General features: G+C 43.5%; 1 protein-coding gene across 6 annotated transcripts in view; it reads left to right on the top strand.

The window, feature by feature from the left end:
* LOC117754988 (FERM, ARHGEF and pleckstrin domain-containing protein 1-like) overlaps nt 1–26,033 on the top strand; it is a 56,565-nt gene that overhangs the window by 13,758 nt on the left and 16,774 nt on the right. For all 6 annotated transcript variants that reach the window (XM_034574379.1, XM_034574377.1, XM_034574378.1 and 3 more), the window contains exons 3-13: nt 16,684–16,788; nt 16,881–16,923; nt 17,054–17,132; nt 18,884–18,981; nt 19,457–19,571; nt 21,892–22,039; nt 22,186–22,281; nt 22,373–22,536; nt 22,649–22,717; nt 22,797–22,872; nt 23,828–24,038. In XM_034574379.1, the coding sequence (XP_034430270.1) occupies nt 16,684–16,788; nt 16,881–16,923; nt 17,054–17,132; nt 18,884–18,981; nt 19,457–19,571; nt 21,892–22,039; nt 22,186–22,281; nt 22,373–22,536; nt 22,649–22,717; nt 22,797–22,872; nt 23,828–24,038 (1,204 nt within the window). The remainder of the gene's footprint in view (nt 1–16,683; nt 16,789–16,880; nt 16,924–17,053; nt 17,133–18,883; nt 18,982–19,456; nt 19,572–21,891; nt 22,040–22,185; nt 22,282–22,372; nt 22,537–22,648; nt 22,718–22,796; nt 22,873–23,827; nt 24,039–26,033) is intronic.

Raw genomic sequence — 26,033 nt, 5'->3', positions numbered from 1 at the left:
GTGGGATCGCAAGAATCTGTTGTCAGGGCAACCAGTAACCTTCCAGCCGTGATAGACATACTACACAACATGCACCACTGTCCAACCAACCTGTGTCTTAATAAAGTGTCACAATGTAGAGTGTGAGGATTTAAGTTTAACCTAAATAGATAACAAAAAGCAACGCATACATCTTTAAAGTGTTTCCAGTTCTGTTAAAGTCCATTAATCTCTATGAACAGATTCTGCATGTCAATATCCAGAGTTTGGAGACGTGGAGGGACGAGGTTTTGAGCAAGCTTTGGTTGCCTTGGAGAGCAAAGGAGGCATAACATCGACCAGAATGCATCAACTATCTGCTTTTTAATTTATCTGTATTCATATGCAGATAGGTTTTAATAGAAATGAGCTAAAATGTCATCTGGACCTAAAACACCTATAAAAAGTATAATTTCTTGTGTTTTTTTTAAGAAACCTTCGATGTGTGGGGTAAAAATCGGACTGTAAACAGTGTACTGTGACCTGACGACGTATTTTGAAATATTCGCTGTCTACACCTGAAGCCCAGACGCTAATTCGTCCTCAGACTATTGTCGATGGGCTCCGAGACTGATGTCCAGTTGACAAAACCCGATGAAAGCAGAGTCCCACACTGTGAAGATATTCCTAACCGCATGCTAGATTAGATATCCATCAGGAATCTGGTGGGAATGTGTGTGGTCATGTCTTCTACATGAGCAAGTGACATCGGTATGAATTTTTAACTTTAATCATATGTCAGCTCTTCGTTTTCTGTAAAGCACTAAAGCTGTGAACACATAGTGGTGCAGGTCATAGTGAGACAATCCTGCACAGACAAAAACGATCGAAGCTTATGTCTGACAGCATTCTGCTGCACTGCTTTCTATACTGTGCACAGGTGCTTTGGAAGAAGACGTGCCTTTATAATAAGTCTTGTTCCTATGGTAACCAAGACGGATGTGTCTTTGTGGAACATGCTCACGTTTGTTTGGCTCAGACGGCAGCGAAGTCGACTGTGTCTGTTTGTGCGACTCTTTGCCTTCATCACTTCACAAAGGAGAGACGAGGCCAATGGATGCAAACGTCACCTGTGATCCCTTTGTGACGGAGGCATGAAGGTGGATCATCTGACATTTCATGCCCGTGCACATACATTATTCCACCGAGCTTAGCCCTTTGATGACGGCGTTCAGATCCTTTCATTAAGCTCTTGAACTGTGGCTCTGAATCTGACTGAGCGGCAGCAGGGTAGGTAGACGTCACGGCACACGATGGGTGTGGCGGCAGCGCTGCTCTTGGCTCTGTGATGTCCTTCCTGGTCTGGAATAAAGAGTTAAATCCTCATGGGAGCCGCTTTGCCTCTGAGGCTTCACAGCAGCACCAAACCTCCTCAATGAATTATGAATTTCTCATTTAGATTCAGGGGGATAATTAACATGTCATTCGGGACTAGCAGGGTGATTTCACTGGATTATCCTCTTCCTGTGGTACCTTATTTTAACCCAGCTGCTCTGGCCTCACCTTTCCTACCCTCATCTCCTCAAATGGTCTCATCAGTGAGAAAGAAGTGTGTGTCGCTGCACCACATGTACACTGCTCTCATGATATTTTCTGCCATGCTTCATTGGTAATTAAAACAGAAATTGCAGCATTTTCACCCTGGCTGTGTTTTTTTTTGTCAGTGTTGCAGCTCCGCCCGCAGTAAAAGTCTTTCCCTTGATGCATTTGCTTGACATGTTGCATATCAGAATTCCTCTCAGCTCTACCTGTGCAGCTGAGCCCACCTCCCACTGCAGCCGGGCAGTAATTGAATTTGGGGTCTCTTGGGCAGATAGGGGAGACGTGTGGGAGGGAGAGTCGGGATGAATGGAGCAAATATTGAGGGAGGGACCTCTGTGTGTGTGTGTGTGTGTGTGTGTGTGTGTGTGTGTGTGTGTGTGTGTGTGTGTGTGTGTGTGTGTGTGTGTGTGTGTGTGTGTGTGTGTGTGTGTGTGTGTGTGTGTGTGTGTGTGTGTGTGTGTGTGTGTGTGTGTGTGTGTGTCAGAGAAGAAGAAGTGTGAAATCTCAAACCATAGCCCGAGCTGTGCACATGCCTGCTGGAGAGGTATTAACAGGGACAGCACTTCACTCCAACATAGAACTGTTGCATTAGATTCCCCCGGAATCTGTCCTGGAGCAACACATCCAAACTCACACAGCTTTGCTCACTTTTCCGTTTCCACTCTCTTTAGGCGTGTTGGGTTCTTTTGAGCTTCAGACTCCACTCTTCAGCTTTTCTTTATTGATAAGTGATGAGCGGAAGTCTGGCTCTCAAAGAATCAAAGCTCTGTCACTGAGGCCCGGTGTCCGTGTGGGAATGCCCCTTAATGGTCATCAAAGAATTTGTCCCAGCGGACGTTGGCTTTCACGTAACCAGCGGGGGATGGTCGGTTATAGATATTTCAGGTCTCCGGAGGGTCTCAACGTTGGCAAATGACTCCCTCGGCGTGTTTGTCACTGCGAGGGCTTGAAGAATAGCTCGCTTTAGCAGATCATAATGAATCCTTCCGGTTGTGGGTCTTTGTGAGCTGCAGAATTTGAATGGCAGAGTCAGCCATGTTGAGAGATGGTTGCGTTCTGTTTTAATAATGCTGCAGTTCAAAATCCTTTATGTCATTTTAATGCACTATATCGCTGTTTTCTGACAAATGCGCTGAAGTCCAGACATTTTCCTGATGTATAACATTGTGAGAAGGCAAATGTCCGAGTCAGTTGGTCCAGACATTTTCTCCTGCCAGCCCGATTGTAAGCTGTCAGAGTGAGCCCATGCGAGAATACTGCAGGAAATTCACAGCGAGCAGCAGACACAAAACTGAAAAAAACATTACAGATATCTCAGGATGAAAAAGATGTGCCATGTACCTGGGGGACGTAAATTAACTTGAAAAGACGACGTGTTTCGAGAGATTTTGTTGATAAGGTGCAGACGTCGGTGTTGATTTGCTGACCCTGCTCTACCCAGATACCACTCTTCACCGGAATGTTCCGGATGCATTCCTGTTGTTTTGAACCGGCCTGACCAGAATAATCCTCTGCTGTGTTCTTCATATGTGAAAAATAAATTCAGAGAAATGTCTGAATCCAACGTTCTGGGCATTTTCCGGAGTTAGGGTGGAAAAACTGTTCATGATTGTCGTATTATACTTTGTATTTTTGTGATTAGATGCATAATCTGCAGATATTTGCTCATTTTTAGTTTCGAGGCAAACTGGCTAATCTTGTTTCTGCTGGTCTTGTGGTTTTGTTACGACACACTCTGTTGATTTAATTTATGTGCATTACATAGTGATGTTGTGTGGGTGCTGGTTCATGTAAGCTCAGTTAGTCGTCTTTAAACAGAAAGGCAGCATGGAAGCATTTAGCCTAATAAAGATGAATTGAGTTAGTAAAATTACACTTGAGTGACTGTGACGTAAGAGAAGTGGTGACGCTGCCGAGTCAAATGTGACCTTCACTGTTTGAATAGAACTGTTTCTACCAGCAGTGCAGTCAAAGTGTGAAGGCTGAGTCACCATTCGTTTAATATTTCAGTGAGTTAACCCGAGAGTCATCAAACCAGCACATTATGCTAAACATAAAAAGAGGCTGGGTTCAAACACAAAACATACAAGACCAACTGATCCACTAAAGTGTGATACAGTGTAGAAAAGCAATACAAGTGGTTCATTACAACAGCAAAGGGTAAACATACAGCTAGTATAAAGCCTAGTAATGTATATTTTCAATTTCAGTTTAATTTCAGTCCAGATAACATAACATGAGCTATAGAATTCATATTTTCCTGTTTTCTTTTTAATTGATTAAATCCTTAACTTGCTTTCTAGTATCAGATGTTGATGTGAGTTGTTGGCCCATGTTTTCATTTATATGCAGTGTTACAGGGAATTTCCCATAAATTAACACAATGCAGATACATTTGTTTCTGTCCATTATTGGAGTTCAGCTCATCATGAAAACAGCTGGTGACCCTCTAGTCAGGTGCTATTAAAAATTATCGAAGAAGAGGACATGATGATGATGATGTAGTTTGAAAAAGATGCAGTCACATCTCAAACAATGGAAAACAATGAGATGTAAATACGGCATTTCTGTTCATTTAATACATGAATTTGAGGAGTTTTACAGTTTACTCATTGCTCCATTCAGATCTTCATGCACGTCACATTTTGCTTTTATTCACGCACATTTTCCCCTCAGCTTTAGCCGTGTCATGATTAGTTAGTCGAACGCCTCTTTGCACAGTTTTGATCCATTCCTCTAAAAAAGAAAAAGACCCTCCCCCAGCGCAGGGTAGCCATGCTGCATACTGTCCGGTTACCATGGAGATCCTCCTCCGTTAGAAAGTGAGCCAGACTTGTGAGAGTGAATGACCGCCCAGTGTTTGCTCTCTAACCTCACCGGGTGAAACAAACCAGGCCTGCGTTCAATCCTAAAAACACTTGTGTTGTATTCAACCTGTTAGTCTAAGTCACATCTTACCTATTGTTTGAATGAGTCAGAGTGGGGTTGTTTCCCTCTCTGAGAACCATTCAGCCACTGAGACCAGTGTTCACATTTCCACAGTCCCACTGATCCCAGCAGCAGATAGACACGGTTTTTTGGGTGTGCTTTGCGAAGCAGGAGAAGCAGAGCAGGGTGTGGTGTTTTCCACCCTCTGTGTTTTGGCTTCCACCACCACCATGCTTATGGTCGCAGTAATGACTTTATAACACAGTCGAATACAGCTGAACTCTAAAAGTAGAGCACACGTTACGCCTAGAAGGATTAAAATGGTATCTTTGTAGATAAAGATGATTAAATGTGTTTTAACCTGAACCACAAGATCCCCTACATCTGTAGATGATTTCTCTCTATGGGTTTTTGTTTCTCCTAGAGATCATGAATCACCATTTTCTTTATGTTGCCATGGTTACTGGTCTTGCTCTGTCTTCCAGTGGAGAGGAATTGATATTCTGTAGCACGGGCCTTAATAACTGCCGGACCCAGTGACCTGCAGATGCAGAGCAACAGCTGCATTCTTTTGCCGAGCCTGTGTGCGCTCTCGAGTTTATTTGCTGGCTCGTCGCCGTACGTGCCCGAGTTTCTCCACCACTGGCCCCAACTGTGGGATTTCACCGACGGCGTCCACATTTGTCACGCCGTGGAGAGCGAGCGGTAATGCTCCCGCCACAGGGTGGTTCACGCAGAGGGCTGAAGGTTTAAAACTGTGCTCCATTAACATGAGCGGTGTAATGCTGCACTGAATATCATGCGTTTAAATGACTCGACCCCTGGAACAAAACCGTTCAGGTTGGTGCCTCAGAATCTTTCTAAATCACAACTGTATTCATCAAAGCAGGTATCCCACTTAACTTAGCTTTTCAGATGCACATACACATTGTCAGCTCTTTTATCTCAATCACATCAATTCAAAAAACAATCCATGCAGTGAAGCATTATTAACCCTGTTAGCATTGTGGTTCTTTTTAAATAGAATTCGTGGCCAATTTCAAGCGCTTTAAAGTTCAGAGTTTTTGAAAATCTGCACTCCCGTAGACGTCATTTTAGCGACTTAAAGCGCTGCTTGCATGTGAATGAGAGGCCGAAACAGAGATTTTTATTTTATTTTATTTTAGTAAAATATCTGCATTAGGGTGGACAGGGTCTAAAACAGAGAAGTTTAGAAACACTGCAGGGTCCTTTTTAGTTTGAAAACTCCGGCAAGAAGCGGAGAAGTTTAAAAACGATGTCATAGTCACTAGCATTGGCTTCCTGCTTCCTGTTTACACCGATACCCACATGCCCAGTGTACGTGGATGATCATGTGATGGGTTTTTTCAGGTGTGTTGGATTACTACACATCTGGAGCTCAAATGCTCGTGTGGACAGAGATCGTTCTCTCTGGTCTGGCTGTAGCCTGAGAGCTGTCCACTTGTGATCACTCAGGACGCAGGTTAATGCCAGTTGTGAGCAGGGCCACTCAGCAGGTATCTTACTATACGCCGGTTGCTTTTTTAAGCCCGGAGTTCTTTCTTGGCAGTTGACCTTAATCCTCATCCACAGGAAGCGCAGCCTTGGTCTCAGGCTTTTGTCTCTACATCTGCGTGATCTAAGGTCAACTATATTCTGACAGGGAAATCCCAGCAGACTGACCGGGTGATCATTTGAGGTTCATTGTAAAAAGCCTTGTATAGATTCCAAAATGAATACATTAAATATAATGTGGGTTTTTTGGCCTGAGTATCCATGCAGTCAGTGTGTTTGCATCTTATGGACTGCTAGCTTGTGTGCGTGCGTTCGTGCGTGCGTTCGTGCGTGCGTGTGCCCAAGGTCAGACGTTCCTCCTCGTCTGACCTTGTTTCTGTGACGTCAGCTCACGACAGTTGTTATCAATACAGTGACTCAAACACATCACGGGGCGGAGGGGCTCTGGATTTGCGGCACACAGGGCTAAGTGGTTTAAGGCTAATCTCGAGGAGGCCAATTGATTGGCCTCAGGAGTAAAGCAGCATGTGCCGCTGTCATTATTTATTACGGGTGGAGATTATGGGTGGAGGGAGCGTGCAGCAGGACAGTACCATCAACCCACAGCTTCCCTCAAGACCTGAAACTTGTCTCCTCCATCCTCCGGAAAGAATCTCTTTAACCCCACACAAGCTCCCAAATCTCATCTTTCTCCCAGTGTGTCCTCCTCACAAAGTCTGTGGTGGTCTGAAGTCGTAGTGAGGCAGGGAACTGCTCTCCAGCCTGAAGTTGATCAGTGGTGATGCTACACTTCGTCTCCAGACGACATTTAGATGCCATAGTGACATCTTTTTCTTTGGCACCGAAGCAACTGACCGACACATTTACATTGTACACACGTTGTGTCCTGTGAGTTATTTCTCTGATCTGTTTGATGTTGGTTCATAGAATATTTTCAGTTTTTATTGTGATTGCATGTGTGATTTAAAAATAATATTAAATAATGATAAAATAAGCAGAGAGAAATGTTTTATTCAAGCTAACTTCATCGTATATATCATATATATTTAAAAGTCTGAGATCGTCCAAGTGAATGGGAAAGTATTGTATATACAGACGTCTATTGTATAGATGACAACGACCAGCATATAAAATACTGAACAAATACATAAACGCAATACTATTTCATGAGTTAAAATGAATGATGTAAAGACTTTTTCTAAGCTAACAAAAGGCCTATATCCTTCCAGTTCTGTTCTCAAACTCTTTAAATCAATGTTAGTGAGCACTCCCCCCTTTGCCGAGGTAATTCATCCACCTGACAGATCTGCTTATCCAGATGCTGATCACACAGCCTGACTATTGCACAGGTTTGTCAGTGTTTGTCTTGGACTGGTCGCAATAAAAGGCCACTACAAGATGTCAAATTCTGTCAAACGTCACAATGCTGCACAGATCTCTTGAGCTATGAGCGATCGTGCAATTTTCTCAGTCGTCCAAGTAATTGTATCTTCGCAAGTTGTACAAATGTGCATAGGCTTTGCTTTTCCAGTTGCTTATGTCAAGTTGTACAGCTTCAGAACATGACAGGATTGTTAACCCGATCATTGTCACTTCCAGATCTAAATATCCATCATTCCACCATCAGCTGTCAGTGGCGTTTCCAAGAGTTTGGAACTGTTCACATCCCCTTCGACCATACGTCACCATGCCAGCTCAAGATGTGTTAATAATACATTAATGTTCACAATATCAATATTTATATATCTATGCATCCTGACTTGCTGTCTAAGTATAGATTGTTTCGATTCTACAGTCAGTTGTTACCGTCTTTGTATTTGTATGCGTTATGATTATTAATGTACTGGGCTATGAAGTTTTGCCAAGCCAGGATCTACATAGTAATTATGCTCCTATGCTTATGCGCTGTGGTTTAATGGCGTCCTATATTATTACTGTGCTCACTCTTGATCCGTCCAACACACACACACACACAGCACCTCATCAGACATCACAGTGATTATGTAGATCAGCCTGTCTGCTCCAATATTAGCAGGCGGCTGTTTATACAGGCACGGTGGCACATTTACTTATATTTAATTAACATACTTTGGATTTTAATTCTTCCACAAGAATGTTTCCCATCTGTTTCGTATCTGGTAGATTTGTGCGGGCTTGAGTTTGGTGAAGTGTAGCTGGCCCGTCTCGGCTCCAGCCCGAGCCAATGCCCAGATTTCTAATTCGATAGCTGTTTGACTTCCTCTTAAACGCACTCTGACGCTAATTTGAGACGTCTGATCTTGTCTTTCTTTCCCAGCAGTGTCTGTACTTGAAATCAGGAAACTAAGAAACAGGCACTGTCGTACATTTCTGCTTTACTGTCCCACAACTGAGTAGCATGCAGTGTGCTCAGTGAGGATTTAGAGGCTCCTGGTTTGCACTGGGTTGTTTTACTGGGAATAGATGCATGAAGCTGGAAGGTAGCCCTGCCTGGTTTGTGCTTGAGCTTGGTCGACTGTGACAGACGGTGGATTGAATGGGATTTTTTTCGGGGTTGCGGTTTTTCCAGCTTGTTATGCAGATGACTGATGGAGAATTAGTGCCATTCTGGATGACTGGGTTTTTCCTCCAGCTCCTGATTTTTTCCGAATTTACTTCATGCTGCATTTATTTTGTTTGATTTTTAATCTTTTTGCACAATGTGAATGCTCCTGATATAGTGTTTTATCAGGAGTTTAATCAAACTGGATGGTTCACGTGATAATCTGCGGCTCTCTGGTGTGTTGTGTAACAACACCATGTGACCTGCAGGTTAAGTAGGTCATGGCTGGAGCCTACTGACTGTTTAATCAATCCAAATCATTAAGAATCACCTCCATGACACCATTTTGTGTTCAGATTATATGAAAGGCTTGTGTCTTTTTCTTGGCCTGACCTTTTGTAGTGGTCTCTCACAGTTACACTTAATTAATCTCTTAATTAACCTATTGATTTCCTGTACTTTCACAGTTACAGGGCTCTACAGTATTCACAGCTACATGAGGGGAGCACACTGTCTTAATTTTGCAGGTGGTAGAAAATAAGTCACAAGCGGAAGACAACTGTAATTACATGTACTTGGTCTTGGTTGCTGCTTAATCCAAAATCATGTATATTAAGGCTGAAACTAATTACTTTCATTATCAATTAATTCCCCAATTAACTGATTCATCTTTCTTCTATAAAATGTCAGAAAATATTGAAAAATGTGCATGATAATTTCTCACAGCCTGAGGGGATGGGTTCAGATAGTTTGCATAATTCAATAATAATATCCTACCCAGTGATATTTGAGTTTTAATATCATACACGAAAAAGAAAAACATCAGACGCTCACAATGAAATCTGGAACCAGCTAATTTTTAGCATTTTCACTTAAAAAAATGATACATTGAAAAATCATTTCAAAAAAATATCTTGACATTAGTTGTGATTTGAGAATATATTTCCTTAACAATGAATATTTAATTTTGGAACAAGGGTCTTTTCATGTTGTTTTACTCTTGATATTCCTCATGCTTATGTGATATCAGCAGTTAAGAATGTATTATGCAGTTCTTCATTCGGGCCTTTATCTTGCTTAACGAAACCTAACATGGAGTTTCGTGCCTAAATGTGAAGTGACGCATCCTCCCCCTGAGTGACTGTAATCCTCGGTTCAGTGGGGGGGGGGGGTGCGAGTGGGGACTAACCAGCATGGGTCCGGAGTTTCAGACGCTGTGAAAGAGATTCAGGCAGATGAAGGAAAAAAAAGAGGCCAATCTTTGTGGTAATTCCAGCTGCCTTAAACCCCCCTTCCAGCCCTCTGCTTATTTTAATGATAGTCTCTAGTTAGGCTCATGCAGACGTGACAGAATGATGTGGTGTGTTGCATCAGCGCATGTTTAACATTATATCATGGCTTCATATTTAGAAAGCATGTTGGTCCGGTCTGTGCTGCTGCTTTTTTTACTATCTGCGCTAATGATGAAACCTATTAGATGTCTCTTCTGATTTATGGGGCTCTGACAAGCAGAGGGACGTCCCTGCATTAATGAACAGCGCTCCGCAATGTTCTGTATTCAGCAGCACAACAGTCACAACAGGACGCTTGATTATTATTTATGTAAAATCAATATGTTGCTTGTAGGAGGAGATTAGGCAAGGAAAGTAGAGGGAAATTTTTACAAGAGGAGGAGGGTGTTGGGCAGCTACACCTTCATCTCTCTCTCTCTCTCTCTCTCTCTCTCTCTCTCTCTCAACCCTCTATTGAATCCGGGGGACATTATTTCCACGGTTGTCCTCTCGAGGCCTAGAGGCTGTCCTACTGTGACAGAATGGCTCTGACAGCTGTGGCAGCCCAATCATCACTTTTGCTTTCATATTTTTCCTCTGCTGCTCGGAACGTTTCAGAGGAAAAAACAAAGAAAGCGGCGGAATCTTGAATCCTGAAACAGTTTCACCACTAACAGATTTCCTTTAATCAAAACACTGCCTCTGTGTGTTTTTGTGTGTGTGTGTGTGTGTGTGTTCTTTCATTTCATGTTTAATTTAAGGCACAGTGGCATTAAAGTTGTCCTAATTATGCTGCGAACATATGCATGGTCACACATGGCATGCAGGTAATTTGACAGGATTATCAGTATGTTTGCCGCCCTCCGCTGTTCTCTCTTTGTCAGCCTCCCGCTGTAGTCGAGTCACCCTGGGAACCTCTGCAGCACATGACCTGAATCTCAATGAGCTTCAGCTGCCACTGACCTCTCTGTCTTATGCTTCCCTTACAGTGCACATTATATATGCTCATGCACACACGCGCATGCACGCCTGCGCATCTGCAGCACATCCGCAGATTTCCACATGTGCTTTGACTGTGGAAACTGGACGATATTATGACATTATTTTAGAGGAAGAAAAGTGTATCTGTCCAATGTGTTGTGTAAATCATGTTGGAAGTTAGTTTCATTTTGTTTTTGAACGGGCCATTTTCATTGTGAACTGCATGATGCTGTGTGTTGTAAGTTCATAAAATATAGCTATCTGGAGAAAGCCGAGCAGAAGAAAAATAAGGTCTATATCAAATCATTTTATAGATGATTTGGTAAAGTTATGTATGTGATCATTTCATTTTCCTTTTTTTGTGTGTTTATGCTGAATCCTACCTGCCTGCAGAAGACTATAACCTCTTTATGGATGTTTTAACTTTAATAGGTTTTTGCCGGTACTGCTGATGGTTAATCTGACTCTGACAAGTTCAGTGTGTTTGTGTGATGGAGCGAGGCACAGAGCGCTGTCTTACTGTTCTTTTCAATGCCATTGTGTCATCTTTTAAAATGAACTGCACATCCTCTGATTTAATTACCTGCACAAACTATAGGTTGCTCACCTGCACACACAAATTCTCTATCTGCGCATGTAGCACTCGCTCTCATAGGGTGGCTGAGAGGGAATGGCAGATTATTAAAGGGGGATGATTTTTGGTCTTTGGTTTGAAGGGACTGCAGCCCCTCTCATCCCTCCTAGCAGCTACTGGTAATACCAGAAGAAGATGTACATGTTTGTCAATTAGGGGACAGACAGGGAAATAAAACAAATACATGTATGTTTGTATGTTCTGAGGTACCTCGATCAGCTTTGCTCTTGCTAAATTGCCACAGAAGCCACAGAAACACACAGCGGTGGCTGCACATGTGTTTTCAATGACAGCGTTGTGAGGATTCAATGCGAGATTGTACATCAACTTGCCACTGGGGTCATAAGAGCCGTGGTTCACTTAAAAGAATCTGAAATCATTCCTGGTATTTTCCACTGCAACTTCTTCTTCACATGATCTATGTGGGAGTTGTGACTCATGAAACTTCATCCCCTGAAGTCAGTTCAAGAACGTTATTTTTCTTTTCTTTTGCCCAAGCCAATTTTGGCCGTCTTATCTGATGAGCACTTCTGATAGTTTGATTCCTGAAAGTGACCTTTCCCCCACTTCTCCATTTTCTTTTCCCTTCCTTTAAATCACAGTCTCTTTCATCTTCAGACCTTGATCAGCCTCCTGTGATGTGGCTGAATGTCACAGCTGAAAACCTCCCGGCGTGCACTGACTGCTCCATATATAATGTATACGAGAATCTGCACTGGACCCGAAAGCAACCAGCTCACGAGAAAAAAAGAAAATCTAAGTCGTCATGTCCCTTTTTTTAAAAATGGCTGACCACTCTGCTCGAAATCAATCATTGACTTATCTTGTACTTTATCAGAAGCCATTCCCTTTGTTCCAAAGCCAGTGCCAGCCTGTTCACCACCGTTATCACCCACACCCACCCTCGACACTGCCCCCGGAGAAGTTTGGTGAGCACCGCCTCGCCTGGCTTACCGCAAGTGAAGTGGACCATACCAACAACTCCTGGAGGGGGAGCAGTCGAGGGAACACAAAGCTGCTTTGCGCCTGACCTTTATGTTTTGGTTGCTGACAGGAGCCTGCTAACAAGGGACGGGGGTTGAGGGGAGGATAAGAGTGGGGGGTGGTCACTCGTTCTATACCCTCGAGTGGAAACCTACGCGTACATGTGTGCAGACGTCGCTGTCATCTTTATTTAGCCTTGTCCTGTCACAGCATGTAGAGGTCAGGGCAACAGTGCTAGTGCACATAGACGTGTGTACTGAAGTAGCTGTCTAGGGGCCTACGTCGAAACCGAATGAGACAAGACAGACACTCCCCGTGCGTCAGGATGTATGGCCTGGTGGTAGATTGGTGGTATTTTATTGGCATCGTACGTGATGGAAGAAATGCCAGCTGCTGTGACCTTTCCGCCGAGGGAGAGGCCTCACGTCTGCTCTGTGCGATTGTGGGACTCCTGTTTTTAATTTAAATTTAAAGTTCAACTGTCCACTTGCTGATAAATATAGTCAGCTTTTACAGTGTCTCCATTTACGCACAGTTGTTACAGTGAACACTGCAGTGTATTTTATAGTCTAGATGAGCGGGGAAATCACACAGTCTCACTGCCGGTGCTATAATATATAATATATAAAAATGAACTGTTCAATAAGGTAACATTTGTAAAACTATCTGTTGAGGTTTATTACAAGATTAAATTTGTGGTTGAGAAGATGGTCATAATGTTACAAGAATAACGTAATGTAATTAGAAAAACAGTTTTCTGGAATTTGGTTCAGTTTGAAAAATCCCAATAATTATTTTATGGCTTACTATAAAATTTTGTGCAGAGTTTAATCTTCCCCACTGGATGAATGTTAATAACTTGGGTGATACCTCTCTTAACATTCATTTAGTGCCACTATCAGGACAACATTTAAATAAGTGGGATGTATTGAAGTGGCCACAACAACGTGAAATGCTCCCCTCAGGTTTACGTGGCTGTAAAGTGAGTTTGATCTTGACAGCACGCTGACACCAGCATTTATCTCAGTGCAGGGCCTCACACGTCTGCTGGCCTGGCTCGAGATCCTTTCTATTGTGTTTGAAAACATTCACCAGTCCCATTTGGCAGCTATTACCAGCTATCAATAAAATGTGCTATTGTGTGAGTCCTGATGTGTTAACCGTTCAGTGGAGGCCCCCCCGAGGAGACGTTGTGGCTGCACTTATCTGTGCAGCCACAACGTGATGCCGTTATGAAAAGACTCAATGGACCTTTTGTCACAGAAAACCTTTTGACAAGTCACAGAAGGAAAAGTACAGGTGTAAATAGTATTACCTTACTCAGGTTAAAATACTGTTTTCAGTGTCTTATTCAGACGATTGGTTAAATCTGGTTAATATCAGAATATTGGTGTCCATGTAAATGTGTCTTCTGTCATCATGGCTTAATTGGACCAATGACTAGAACAGAGGCATTAGTCCCACAATGGGGGAATTTGCAATATTACAGCAGCAAAAGTCAAAAGTAGGTATCAGTAATCAATAAGTAACATGCAATACTTAAGTGTAAGGATAATAATACTTGTGAGAATATGTACAGTGAATGGATTGCACATGAACCATTGTATTGCCCAGACAGAACGAATATTCTACAGTTAAGAGAGTTATTAGAAATACCTGTTACTACTCTGCTGTGAAAAGAGCCTATAGCCATAGATCAGATGTGTCAGGGATTAAATACTGAAATAGTTCTTAAAAGCCCCTGTCCACATACTGTAGTGAACTTTTGGTCCGGTGCTGTCTTCATAGGTTTAGCAAGGCACCTTAGTTCCACTTAATGGAAACCATAAAATCTGATTCAAGATTCAACATTGAACTTTAATGCCATGTGAACAAGGTTGATTGGAATTAGTCATTGAGAGCTCACCCACAACATAAACACAAACTACACACACACACACACACACACACACACACAAGTATGTATTAACACGTGAGGAAAATGTGAGAAAAGCCCTTAAACAGAATAGAATAATACATCTTGATTTTTAAATAAATGAAACCTCATAGTATGAAATGTTTAGATAAGACACTAGCACCTGTCGGGCGATCAGCAGCTGCGACCCGCATGCAAAAGTGTTCGGGAGGCGGACAGCTTTGGGATAAACCTGCAGCAGACAATGATCTTTCAATAAAGAATGGTTTTGTGGAATAGCTTCGACTGTTTCAACATGAATGTTCCACATGTGCACAAATCCAGGTCCATAAAGAAAGGGGTTTGTTGGGATGAAGCCCCCCCCCCCCTGCAGCCTGTTTGCAAAATCTTGGAAAGCCTTTCCAGAAGAGCATGGGCTGTTATAGCAGCAGATTAACGCTGATGGTTATCTGTGTTTGTTTGTTAGTCAACAGGATTAGGGGAAAAACTACATGGTGGATTACCACGAAATTAGTGGAAGGACGCGGTATGGGTTAGGGAAATTTGGTGCAGATCCAGATGGAAATGATATTCATGAGTTTGTGCAATTTGGTGGAGATGCAAATAATAATAAATAGTTTCATTAAGGGGGCTGTTGGGCCTTGGCGGAGGAATGCACTCTCTAGTTTTATCCACGTAAAAGAACGTTACTCCAGGTTTCATCGTTAATAAAAAGAAAGAAATCATAGAGCGATTTCTGTGTTTTATTCTGTCGTCTGATTGGGTGTGTCATGATGGCCGGCGCTCTCTCTCTGACTCGTGCTCCATGAAAACCAGCCGTCTCGTCGTGTCGGCTGCGGCGGCGTCAAACGCCAGCCCCACAACTCCGGCCTGCAACAGCTGTGTTTAATCAAGCGCTGCCTGGCTCTAATCAGCCTTATACCCATCTCTGCTCCGGCTCGTGGTCATTTCACTCTGCAGATTTATGGGGCTGCATGTGAGCGTGCTCCGGCGAGACAGAAACAATCTGCAGCCTCCACTGCATTCAGCTTTGTTTTCTTTGCCCGACTTGCTTTGCTCGCACTGTAGAAATTCATTCAGCTGGTCGTTTCGCCCACTTGTTGCAGCACCTCATTAGAAAGCCATGTGTGTGTGTGAGTGTGTATTTGAAGGGTGTTTTTTGGCTGATGACCTCTTTGACCCCCCCCCCCCCCCCCCCCCCCCAGCCTTTTTGTGGCCTCCCTCACCAGCTCCGTTCCGTCACCATATGGAAACAGCTGCTCCTCGGTGGTTGGACGCTCTCTGCAGCGCCTCGCACGGGGAGGAGCAGCGAGAGTGGGGAGGCATGTTTAGGGAAGATTATGGATTCAGTTGTGGAAGTGTAAAACCCCCTCACTAAGCTGGTGGAGATTAACTTTGTATTCGTTCAGCATTAATAGGAACACAGACAGTGTGGTTCTTTAAAACTACACAGATTTACACTCGGATGTCAGCACAGTTCAGCTGCGTGAGGAGACATGTGGTATTAGTGTCTGTGCCAAAGAAACTGACTCTCCGTTTGTATTAAGGCAGAAGCTGCTTCCTTGAAACCCTCTCAGACTCAGCACTGGTTCATTAACCAAACCAGGCGGAAACTGCGACTCTAAACACCCCCGTGTTACGCTCTGCGCTGGTGCAGACCAGTCACGGGGGGAGCAGGGGGGGTGCAGCCAGGCAGAAATTCTCCCGCTGTGTGGCTGACAGAACTCTGTGTTTCCTCAGGGAGAGGGGAACAGAGGTTGTTTCTGTGGAAATCCCTGACATTTACGTGACCTTACATGGGAAATGTTTCTGAGGTGGTTCCTATGGGGGTTTTAATGTGTTGTCACATTGTTGTTGTTTGTTAAAAAAGTTTGCGGATTAATCGTACTTCCAAGTGTTGGCGTGTGCTTGCGTGTGGGGTACGCGAGGACAGAGGTGGTGGGGAGACTCCCTCTTTATCCCTGATGCTGTATCATCCTCTCAAGCCTGCTGGTCCATCATCAGTGACACTGAAAAGACAGATCAAATACAGTACAGGGCCCCCCCCTCCCTCCAGCTGCAGCAGATTTTAGCCAACTGAGCTTTGGAATGTCAGGACAGAAGGAGGGAGGACACAGGAGCCGTCATGTATCTGGTTGAAATCAGCGACCGCAGAGATTGACAGGTCCACAAAGCCCAACCCTCTTTTGTTTCTGGCAGCTCCTCTGTTTCCTGAAGTCTGGTCGTCTTTCTTTTAAATAAAGAGTATTAAATGTCACCGAGCCATTTCACTGGAACAAAAGTTCACTTTAAAAATAGATGTGGTTATTGTACATGGTCATAAAAAACTTTATTTTAACCAGAATTCTTTGCCGTTCTTTCCTCTTGTTCACAGCAAAAAGCCTCGGGCAAAGTGCTGTTTGACCTGGTGTGTTCCCACATGAACCTCATCGAGGGCGACTACTTTGGCTTGGAGTTTCAGAACCATCAAAAGATGATGGTGAGTGAGGAGCAAAATGAAAGTGAAATGGAGCCTCTTCTGATACATCCCAGAATTCAGAACACTGCATATTTCTCTCCTCTTTTCTACAGGTTTGGTTGGATCACATCAAGCCCATTATCAAGCAGCTCAGACGTAAGTGTGTCAAAATGCTGTCACATCTTCTTTCAAGGAATCTTTTTTTTGTGATGAGAATGGAAATGTGCTGGGTTTTTCGCAACCAATCAAAAAGTAATATATTTTTGTGTCGTTATTACAACACTAGGACCGAAGCACACGATCCTGAGGTTTGCCGTGAAGTTCTTCCCTCCAGACCACGCACAGCTACTGGAGGAGTTGACAAGGTGAGCTCCTCTTTTACCTGAATAAATCTCCACATTGTACACCCATCTTCCTGTTGGCATTTATTGAAAACCATTTACGTAGGACATGTCAGAGTAAATGACTTCAGCTGGGAGTGGAAGCGATTGTGGAGGCGCACAAGCAAACATGCGCTCCGCTTCTTATAAGATTTATTCCCTCCTCGGCTTTGTAATTGTCATGTCATGGCTGCCATGTTTCTGATTTAGCTCTCTGCAGATGAGCGTGGCACTAATGACTTCCTGGTGTCTGTGGGCTTTTTGTAGAGCTGTGTCATGACATGTTTTCAGAGGCAGAGAGGAGAAATATTAGGCAACTGTGTTGAATGATTCTTTATGATATTAGTATAGATAAATATACTCTAGGTATACTTATATATGGTAGCTCTCTGATCTTTACACTGATATACATGGTGTTTGATAATGATAATTATCGATCAATATTTTTATTGTATGTGTAGTATGTGAATAGTGCAGCTGTCTCAATGTCCCAGGAGGATATTTAATTCCTCTTCGGTGTGTGGATTTATTTGGTTTCTCTGTTTTATGTCGTTTTAAATTGAATATATTTTGTTTGTGGATTTTTTTGTTGGTCCAATAAGACATGCGAAGATTTCACCTTGGGCTCAGGGAAACTGGAATTCCATTTTTCATGGTTTTCTGACTTTTTTATAGACAAAACCATCAGTGATAGATCATTAAATAATGAAAATCAATTTACTGCCCCAAAAGCACAAATACATCCCGCTACAGATAACCCCTCATATACTTGCATACTGTACACACGCTTAAATATCTAGAAATATATGAGCCTGACCCATTTAATGGTTGACCGATGATATCAGCTGAATATGAGCCTTTCACAGACGCATCTGTTTCGGCGTTTATGTTTGCTGATATGAAGCGATATGAAAACTTTCATTTTACTGAATAAACAAAGCAGCTTTGGTTTTCTCTTTAGTTATTTACAATGCAGTTTAACTTGTTAACTGTAAAATACCAAGCCTCATATAAATGTCTTTGTCATATGGGTTGGATAATAAAAACATTTTATACATGTACATATATTGACTGATATATTGCACTTTTTTTACACCATAATATTAGTATTGGTATGCTCCATCTCCATATGTCTATACATTTTGTTCAGGGCCACTACGGCACAAACCTCCCTCCAAAGCAGACTATGTATTTGACGCATTGAGATGGGGACACAGATTATCGAGCTTGCCAAATTGTTACAACACATGCCACATAACCATGACGTACACAGTTTGAGTCCAGTGAGGAACCTTTGTCGCATGTCATACCTCATCTCTCTCTCAGCCTGTTTCCTGTCTGCATCTTCACCCTCCAACAAAGGCAAAATTCTCAAGTATATACTCCTACTTTATCTTTTATCATTTTAACAAATTCTAAGCCTGTTATTCCCGACTTTATTGGTCCTCGCTCTGGCTCTCATCCAAGAGAAGCAGCGGTGCAGCGTCATTACTTACTGAATCCAAAATGTGCACTTTGCCAACTCTATTTGACTAAAAGTCTCATGCAAAATAAAAAGAGCCGGAGTACATTGTGTTTATTCAGACGTTTAGCTGCAGCAGCTCATTTAGATTCAGGGGTAGATGTTGTTTCTGAGCTGATCCAGAGGTTTTTGTATTTGTCTTGTTCTCTTGCTGGAAACCACCACCACATCTGCCCTGTTCTACCTTGTTAAAGCAGTTTGTGTCTGTGTCCAGGTACCTGTTTGCCCTCCAGATCAAACAGGACCTTTCCTCTGGACGTCTGACCTGCAACGACAGCAGCGCGGCACTGATTGTCTCCCACATTATCCAGTGTAAGTACCTCACGGCTCCTCATTTAGCTCAAGAGACACCAAAACCTCGACAGATCTGAGTTTATCATCAAACGCTGTCGTGTAGCACACTGTATACCATTGCTAACAGGATCTTGTGTGCGTTTCTATGGATACCTTTCAGTCAGCTGCCTGGACATAATCTTGCAGAACTGATTCAGAGCAGCCTCACGGTGCCACGCCAGGAAATACTGAGCATTTTCTCAACCTGGCGTTTCTCAGCCCGTTATTCAGTAGTGATCAAAAACAACAAGAACGAGGATGGAGATCAGTTCAACTTGCATACGCACGTCATCATGTTGACACAATTTACCACAGCTATGTTCTTATGAGGGAATATCTAGTGGACGAATGGCGTTTCATTCTGTCCCAAGCAGCGCTGAAGTATGTTTTTATAACCCGCCAGTATCTTGTAGCAAGTATTTCTACAATAACGTCTTTTTATTTTATTTTTCAGCTGAGATTGGGGACTTTGAGGAGAGTCAGTGCCGGTCGCACCTCCTCAACAACAACTACATCCCAGATCAGATGCCCCTGATCGACAAGATCATGGAGTTTCACTCAAAGAATATGTGAGTTCCTGGAAGTTTTAGGCCTTTAAATGTCTTAACATTTTTTGACTTATTACGTATGAGTTTAATCATGTTTGCATTCATTTAACGATCCTTCTGTCGAGCTTTAAAATTAGTTTTTTTAAGTATTTTTTTAAGATACATTTTTTGCTGGTATGCATAGTTTAAAATGATGCTGTACTACAAACCAGACCAACATGGAACTGATAACTGAGTCTACAAACACCCCAGATAGAATTTGTCTCAGAACACTGGATGGATAGCGACTGTCTCTGTCTGTTGTTTGTGAGATAATGTGGCGTTTCAAGGGTTATTCTCTACTCAGCTACTTCACCTTATCCTCAGTTATGGGGAAGTGTAAGTAATTCTGGGACTCAGATATTCCTTCATATCTGTCAACTTGGCAATAGGTCCTCGCAGAGACCCAGGAAGAACTATGAGGTGTACACAACATTAAACTGAGACACTCAATGGATCCAGTGTTTTTAACTCTGCTCTTAAAGTCACTGAAGCCGTCGCTAAACACAAATTATTCTGTTCGCCCGTGAACAGTAAAAGTTGCGTCAGGCCTTGTGCACGTCCTGTAGGGGAAATTTTATTATACAGGTGACACCTTCAGGAAAGCAGCTGCTGAATAAATGGGTTCTTTCTCAGGAGCGCTCCGTGCAGCTCTTTATCGTAGATCAGCTCAGAAGAGCCCGTCTTTTGTAAGTTGTTTTACAGCTTCTGGAGTTTCAGTATTTCTCCAACAACAACAAAAGAGGCCTGGAAGCTTCCTTCATCCCACCACATGACTCGCACAGCTTTTGTCAGCTGGCTTCGAAGGTTAAAAACGCACATTCTCAGAGCGTATACTCAGATGTCTAATGTGAAGCTTATACCAAGCGGAGATGGTTATTGAACTTGGCTCTTTCCAGTATTTTTCTGCCTCAAGTTTAAGAGCGACAAGCTGCTGGGAGTATATCACTGGAAACCTTCCAGATCTCCTCCCACCATCCTGCCACAAAATGTCAAAATCATCCGTGCACACGTTTGAGTACGAGCCAAATCTTTGCCAACCCTCGTCTCACCTCTGTGTTACAGTGAGCTGTGTCAGAGATGGACTCACAGTGGGCGGCTCCTGCTACATGAAAGCAGCTAGATTAGATTTGACTGCCCTCTTTGACTCGCTTTTTCTTCTTTTCCCCCCGAGGCTTTCTCCGTTGATAACTGTAACTGCACTCCTTCTGCTCGGATGCCACGCCGAGTTAAATCTCTTATTAAGTACCACACGCAGGAAACGGGTCCGCTGATACGAATTAGGAAAGTTAGTTAGCGTGCGCAGCCCCTCCCCAACCTCCCACCACCGCTGCTCCAAAAACTCAGATAAACACGAGGGAAACTGGATCCACTTGGACTCGTTCTTTCACCTCAATTAAAGAGACTCACAGCAGGAGGATAAGCCAGGGTTTCGTTTATTTCCCAAAATGTTCTGAAAGGATAATGAATGCTGTGGTTTGCTCTTGTTAAATCCAAGTATTAAAACCTGCAAGTACAACTCATGCTATTATGTTTGCTTTTTGCATAATCCTGCTAAATAAAAAAATTTATAAAAAACAGACGTGGGAGAAAACACAACCTCCTTGGCCGAGGTAATACAAGTAAATTAAGTTTATTAAGTTGAAGTATTGCAGGAAATGTTTTTGCACTTGGCTGATTATGTCGTACTCATAAATAAGAAAAAAGGAAACATCAGATATTTGTGGGCCAAGTAGCAAACAGTAACGTTCCGTGATTAATACAACATTTCCATCACCTTTTTACATACTGCTTTCCATGCACAGGAGGTAGAGCGGGTCATCCACTAAGCAGAAGGTCGGTGGTTCAAATGTCGCATGAGGAAGTGTCGGCGGGCAAAGACACTGAACCACTCAAATTGCTCCAGTGCTGTATAAAGACTAGAGAAGTGTTATATGAATACAGTCCATTTACCATTTAATTCCATCATCATCTTTAATCGCAACAAGAGTGAAAACTTGTGCCGCCAGCTGTTTATGTCAATCACAATATTCTCATAACTGTAGTGGATGGACATGTGCATTATTTCACATTTTCCCCTGCAGATTAAACCTGGTGAAAATGTTTGCTACATTCATATTAAACCCTGACAGCAGAATGATCATCTCTATCAGTCTTTGGCTACATATGCAACACTCCTTATTAGGATCAACTAATTATTAGTAGATTTGTCAACAATAAGGGAAATATAGAATATTCCCAGCCTCATTCTTGAACTTCTTCTTGTTGTGATTTAACCTTGTTGTCGTGTTTTCTGTTGCAGAGGTCAAACACCTTCAGAATCCGACTATCAGTTACTAGAAGTGGCGCGTCGGCTGGAGATGTACGGGATCCGCCTTCACCCTGCCAAGGATCGTGAGGGCACGGATTTAGGCTTGACTGCGGCGCACACCGGCATCCTGGTCATTCAGGTCAGTGCTGCTGGTTTGTAAGGTCAATGATTTAAGAGGTGAATGTGCAAACCATGGGGGTGCGATTGAGATAAATTGGGTTGTGTTAAGTGGTATTTCTTGTAAAAGCCTGATTAAAAGTCGGTTCATTGTTTTTGTCGCTGCAGGGACACACAAAGATCAACGCCTTCAACTGGTCTAAAGTTCGTAAACTGAGCTTCAAGAGGAAACGTTTCCTCATCAAGCTGAGGCCAGATTTAAATGTAAGTTGTGTTGCTAGGCTCTACTGTGTATAATTAAATAACGTAACAAATCGAATCCACTAAATGTAATAAATGTTCTGCGTTGCACCAGAGTTCATACCAGGACACTCTGGAGTTCCTGATGGCGAGCAGAGACTGTTGTAAAGTCTTCTGGAAGATCTGTGTCGAGTACCACGCCTTCTTCCGCCTCTTTGAGGAACCGAAGGCCAAACCCAAGCCTGTGCTCTTCACTAGAGGTTCCTCCTTCAGATTCAGGTAGAGGGAGTCTCTGTGTCTCTGTCTCCAGTCCCAATGTCCCAATGTCCCATCACTTACACAGTCGACTGCAGCTCATTATCATCGTCTCCGCTGTGCTTCTTCTCTGCAGCGGTCGCACACAGAAGCAGGTGATTGATCATGTGAGGGAGTCCGAGTTTAAAAAGATCCCGTTTGAAAGGTAAAGGCTGCAGACGCGTGTATGTTTGACTCATTGGTTCTGTGTGAGTGCTTAACACTGACAGTCCTCTCTCTGCCAGGAAACACAGTCGGGTCCAACACAACAGCCGCCTGTCGCCGTTGCCTTCTCCGCGTCACCATGAAGTGCCAACAGAAGTGAGTGTCTTAGCCTCTGAAGTGCATCTGTAGCGGGTCGCATGAAGTCTGTGTCATATCAATGAATCTCATTATTATGCTTCTATTTATACAAAGAAAGCCTTTATTGTCCCCTGTGGAGTTTTCTCACAGTTGTGTTACATTGTCATTGTCATGTCAATGTTTCAAAACTTGCATTGTTCAATACAATCAACACTAAACAATCTTTTAAGTTATTCCAGATCACATAATTTTCATATATGTCACACTACATAATACTATATATAATGTATAATATTGAAAAAAAATGCTGCTATGTTCCTTTTCATTTTTGCCTATTAAGTATGTAGGGAGGCATGGTGGTGCAGTGGTTAGCCTCACATCTAGCAGGGTCTTGGTTCGAACTCCGGTTTTGGCAAGGGGCTTTCCTGTGTGGACTTTGCATGTTCTCCCTGTGTCTGCGTGGGTCTTATCGGGCACTCGGGCTTCCTCAGGGTTCACTTGATTGGAGAGTCTAAATTGTGTGTGAATAGTTGTGTGATACTCTGGCAACCTGTCCAGAGTTTACCCCGCCCTTCGCCCCAATGTCAGCAGCGATTGGCTCCAGCGACCCTTTCAGGATAAGCGGTATATAGATGGTTTTAAGTGCGTCACACTCCACTTGTCTGTGTGCTTATCCAAATGAACAAAAGACCAAACGTTTAGGCTCGATTCAGACAGGTGACACACACATTTACATCAGCTGGGATATGTCTTCTGGCTTTGTGTAACATTTAGTGGCACATTAACATCACAGATCAGCAAAGCCAACAGCAGAAATGTCTCTTTTGCCACCTTATGTACAAACCTAATCATCAAAACAACTCTACCATCAAGTCATACAGAATTATAAACAGTTTTTGGTTATTTTAATAGATAGATAAAACACCAAAGTCTTGAAATGCTTTAACTCTCTGCGTCTGTGTGTCTCTGTCAGAGGGGTCCTCCTCCCATGGACAGAGTCGACTCTCCTCCTCAGCGTCACTGGAAAGAGTCGGTGTTGGTGAGCGCAGAAAACGCCTCAAGCACAACCAGGGCGAGCCCCTCCCACCAGGAGAACGGCCACGAGGAGAGAACGGGGTCTGTGTCCAGGACGGAGGAGACAAGAGGCCCGACGCGACAGACCCACCAAGAGCATCAGAGTACAGGTCTGCCACCTCGTGCTGCTACAGCCAGCAGCTCTTCCCTCCACTACATTGGCTGGAATGATATAGATTATGACTATAACACGTGCAGGGATCAGGACATTAGGATGAATCACAGGGAGAAGGCCGTGCTCCACCAGGCGTCTGGGTTTGAGAACATGAATGGTGATGTTCAGGCTCAGCAGGAAAACTTTACGGGTAGGATGCAGCACAGGGAGTCTGCTTCACCTTCTAAACCACCGCTCACACCGAGTCACGAGTTAGATCAGTCTCGGTCATACGAAAGGTCTGACCAAAGCCTTGTCTATGGCACCATGGCAGACATCAGTGCTCAGAGCAGAGAGAGGCAGAGCTGCAGCCCTCTCACAGTCCCACATATGATGGGCTCGAGGAGCGGCGTCACCACTCCTGCCCCGGACGCTTCTCATCCGGCACCTTCCCTCAATCATGCTGAGCAGAATGGCTACAGCTCTGCTCACCCTCACTTTGACGAGGGGGGGCACTCCCCCATGCCCAGTCGCTCTTCGCACTTACAGAAGCTCCACAAAATGCAACACATTGACACAGACCCAGACCAGGGAGCGTCCTTGACAGGGCAGGAGTCGCATCCCGTCCTGTCTCGGGCCGAGCGTATGGCTGCTCTCGAGCGCCGCATGGTGGCCAATGGGCTCTCGGCACCGGGCAGATCCAGGGCCGGCCCCGGGAAGAAACGCTTGGGGCAGGCTGGTGCCACACATGTGGGGGCGGTTCAGATGAACGAATGCTCCAATACCAGTGGCTCAGAGTCCAGTGAGTCTGAGGTGGAGACAAACAGGGGCAACTGCAGCAGCCCCCTGATGTTTGGTAACGCTGCGGAGGCCGGCTCCAATTCCCCTTTACCCAGAAACAAGTTCTCCTTTGGCAGCCTCCAGCTGGACGAGGAGGCAGATGAGGACAATAATGTCTTCAGCGATGACGATAGTGGACCGATTTTCAGCTGCTAGCGCAGAGAGAGCTTCAGAACATGCACAGGATGGTTTGAAGGGTTTAGTTTGGGTTCAGATGGTGTAGGGAAAGCCAGCGTTTGGCGTTTGGTGATCATCTGGGTGCACGTACACAATGATGAACGTTGTCTTACGCGCGACAGATTCCGAGTGACAGGTACTGAGACTAAAAAGTGGAAGATAAGTTATTGCGCGAGAGTGAGAGAACTACATTGCATGCTGATTGTGGGTACATGCACAACTGCAGCTGCAACTATGAGGTCTGACTGCATGGAGGGTAAAAACTTTATGGATGATGACAATAACAAGGACGAGCAAACACGCTGCAAATTGCCCTGCAAATAAAATAATAAACACAATGCAGCAACAGAGCAAAACACCAAGCTAGAAATCTCTTGTGTTATTATGCAAAGTGTACTTTTTGGTTTTGATTTATTGTCAAACTTTTGCGGACCAAATAAGAAAAAGAGGTGATTCTTTTGAGGAAAGCGGTGTCAGATGATTTTTCTCAAGTCTACACTAATCTCAGTTTAAGTATTCTACTTCCTACTCAGAGCACTTTTAAACCCTCTCTTTCGTTTATTGAGAAGTGGTTTCCTTTGTAAGACTGAGGGATGGAAGGGGTGTATCAGTGTTTTCTTGTTTGCTGCATGGAGGGAGTTCATCGTTATCATTCTGCCTCTTGTGTTAACATGTCTCTGCAGAAATACACAAGTGCCAATTTAGGATTTAACACTAATGGATAAAAACTATTGTTGTCTCTGTTTATGTGGGTTTTAAACTCAAAGATGAACTCAAAGATGTTCCAGTTGCACACTTTTGACTTTACTCGACTTTGTCGTAGACGTCATTGTTCAGTCAGTGTTTTGTGGAGTTGTTGAACGCTCAGTTCAGTTTCTGTTGCCTTATGATCTCCCGTAGGGAAATACACAAACAGTATTGTCTGTAGTCAGATTTATTTTGTACCGGATGATTTGACGATTGTTGTTGTCAAACTTTGTGCAGATTTCTGCAA

Source organism: Hippoglossus hippoglossus, chromosome 21, assembly GCF_009819705.1.
Source record: "Hippoglossus hippoglossus isolate fHipHip1 chromosome 21, fHipHip1.pri, whole genome shotgun sequence".
NCBI classification, from domain to species: domain Eukaryota; kingdom Metazoa; phylum Chordata; class Actinopteri; order Pleuronectiformes; family Pleuronectidae; genus Hippoglossus; species Hippoglossus hippoglossus.
The sequence above is the reverse complement of the archived record's forward strand: the minus strand, read 5'-3'. Positions and strand labels throughout refer to the sequence as shown.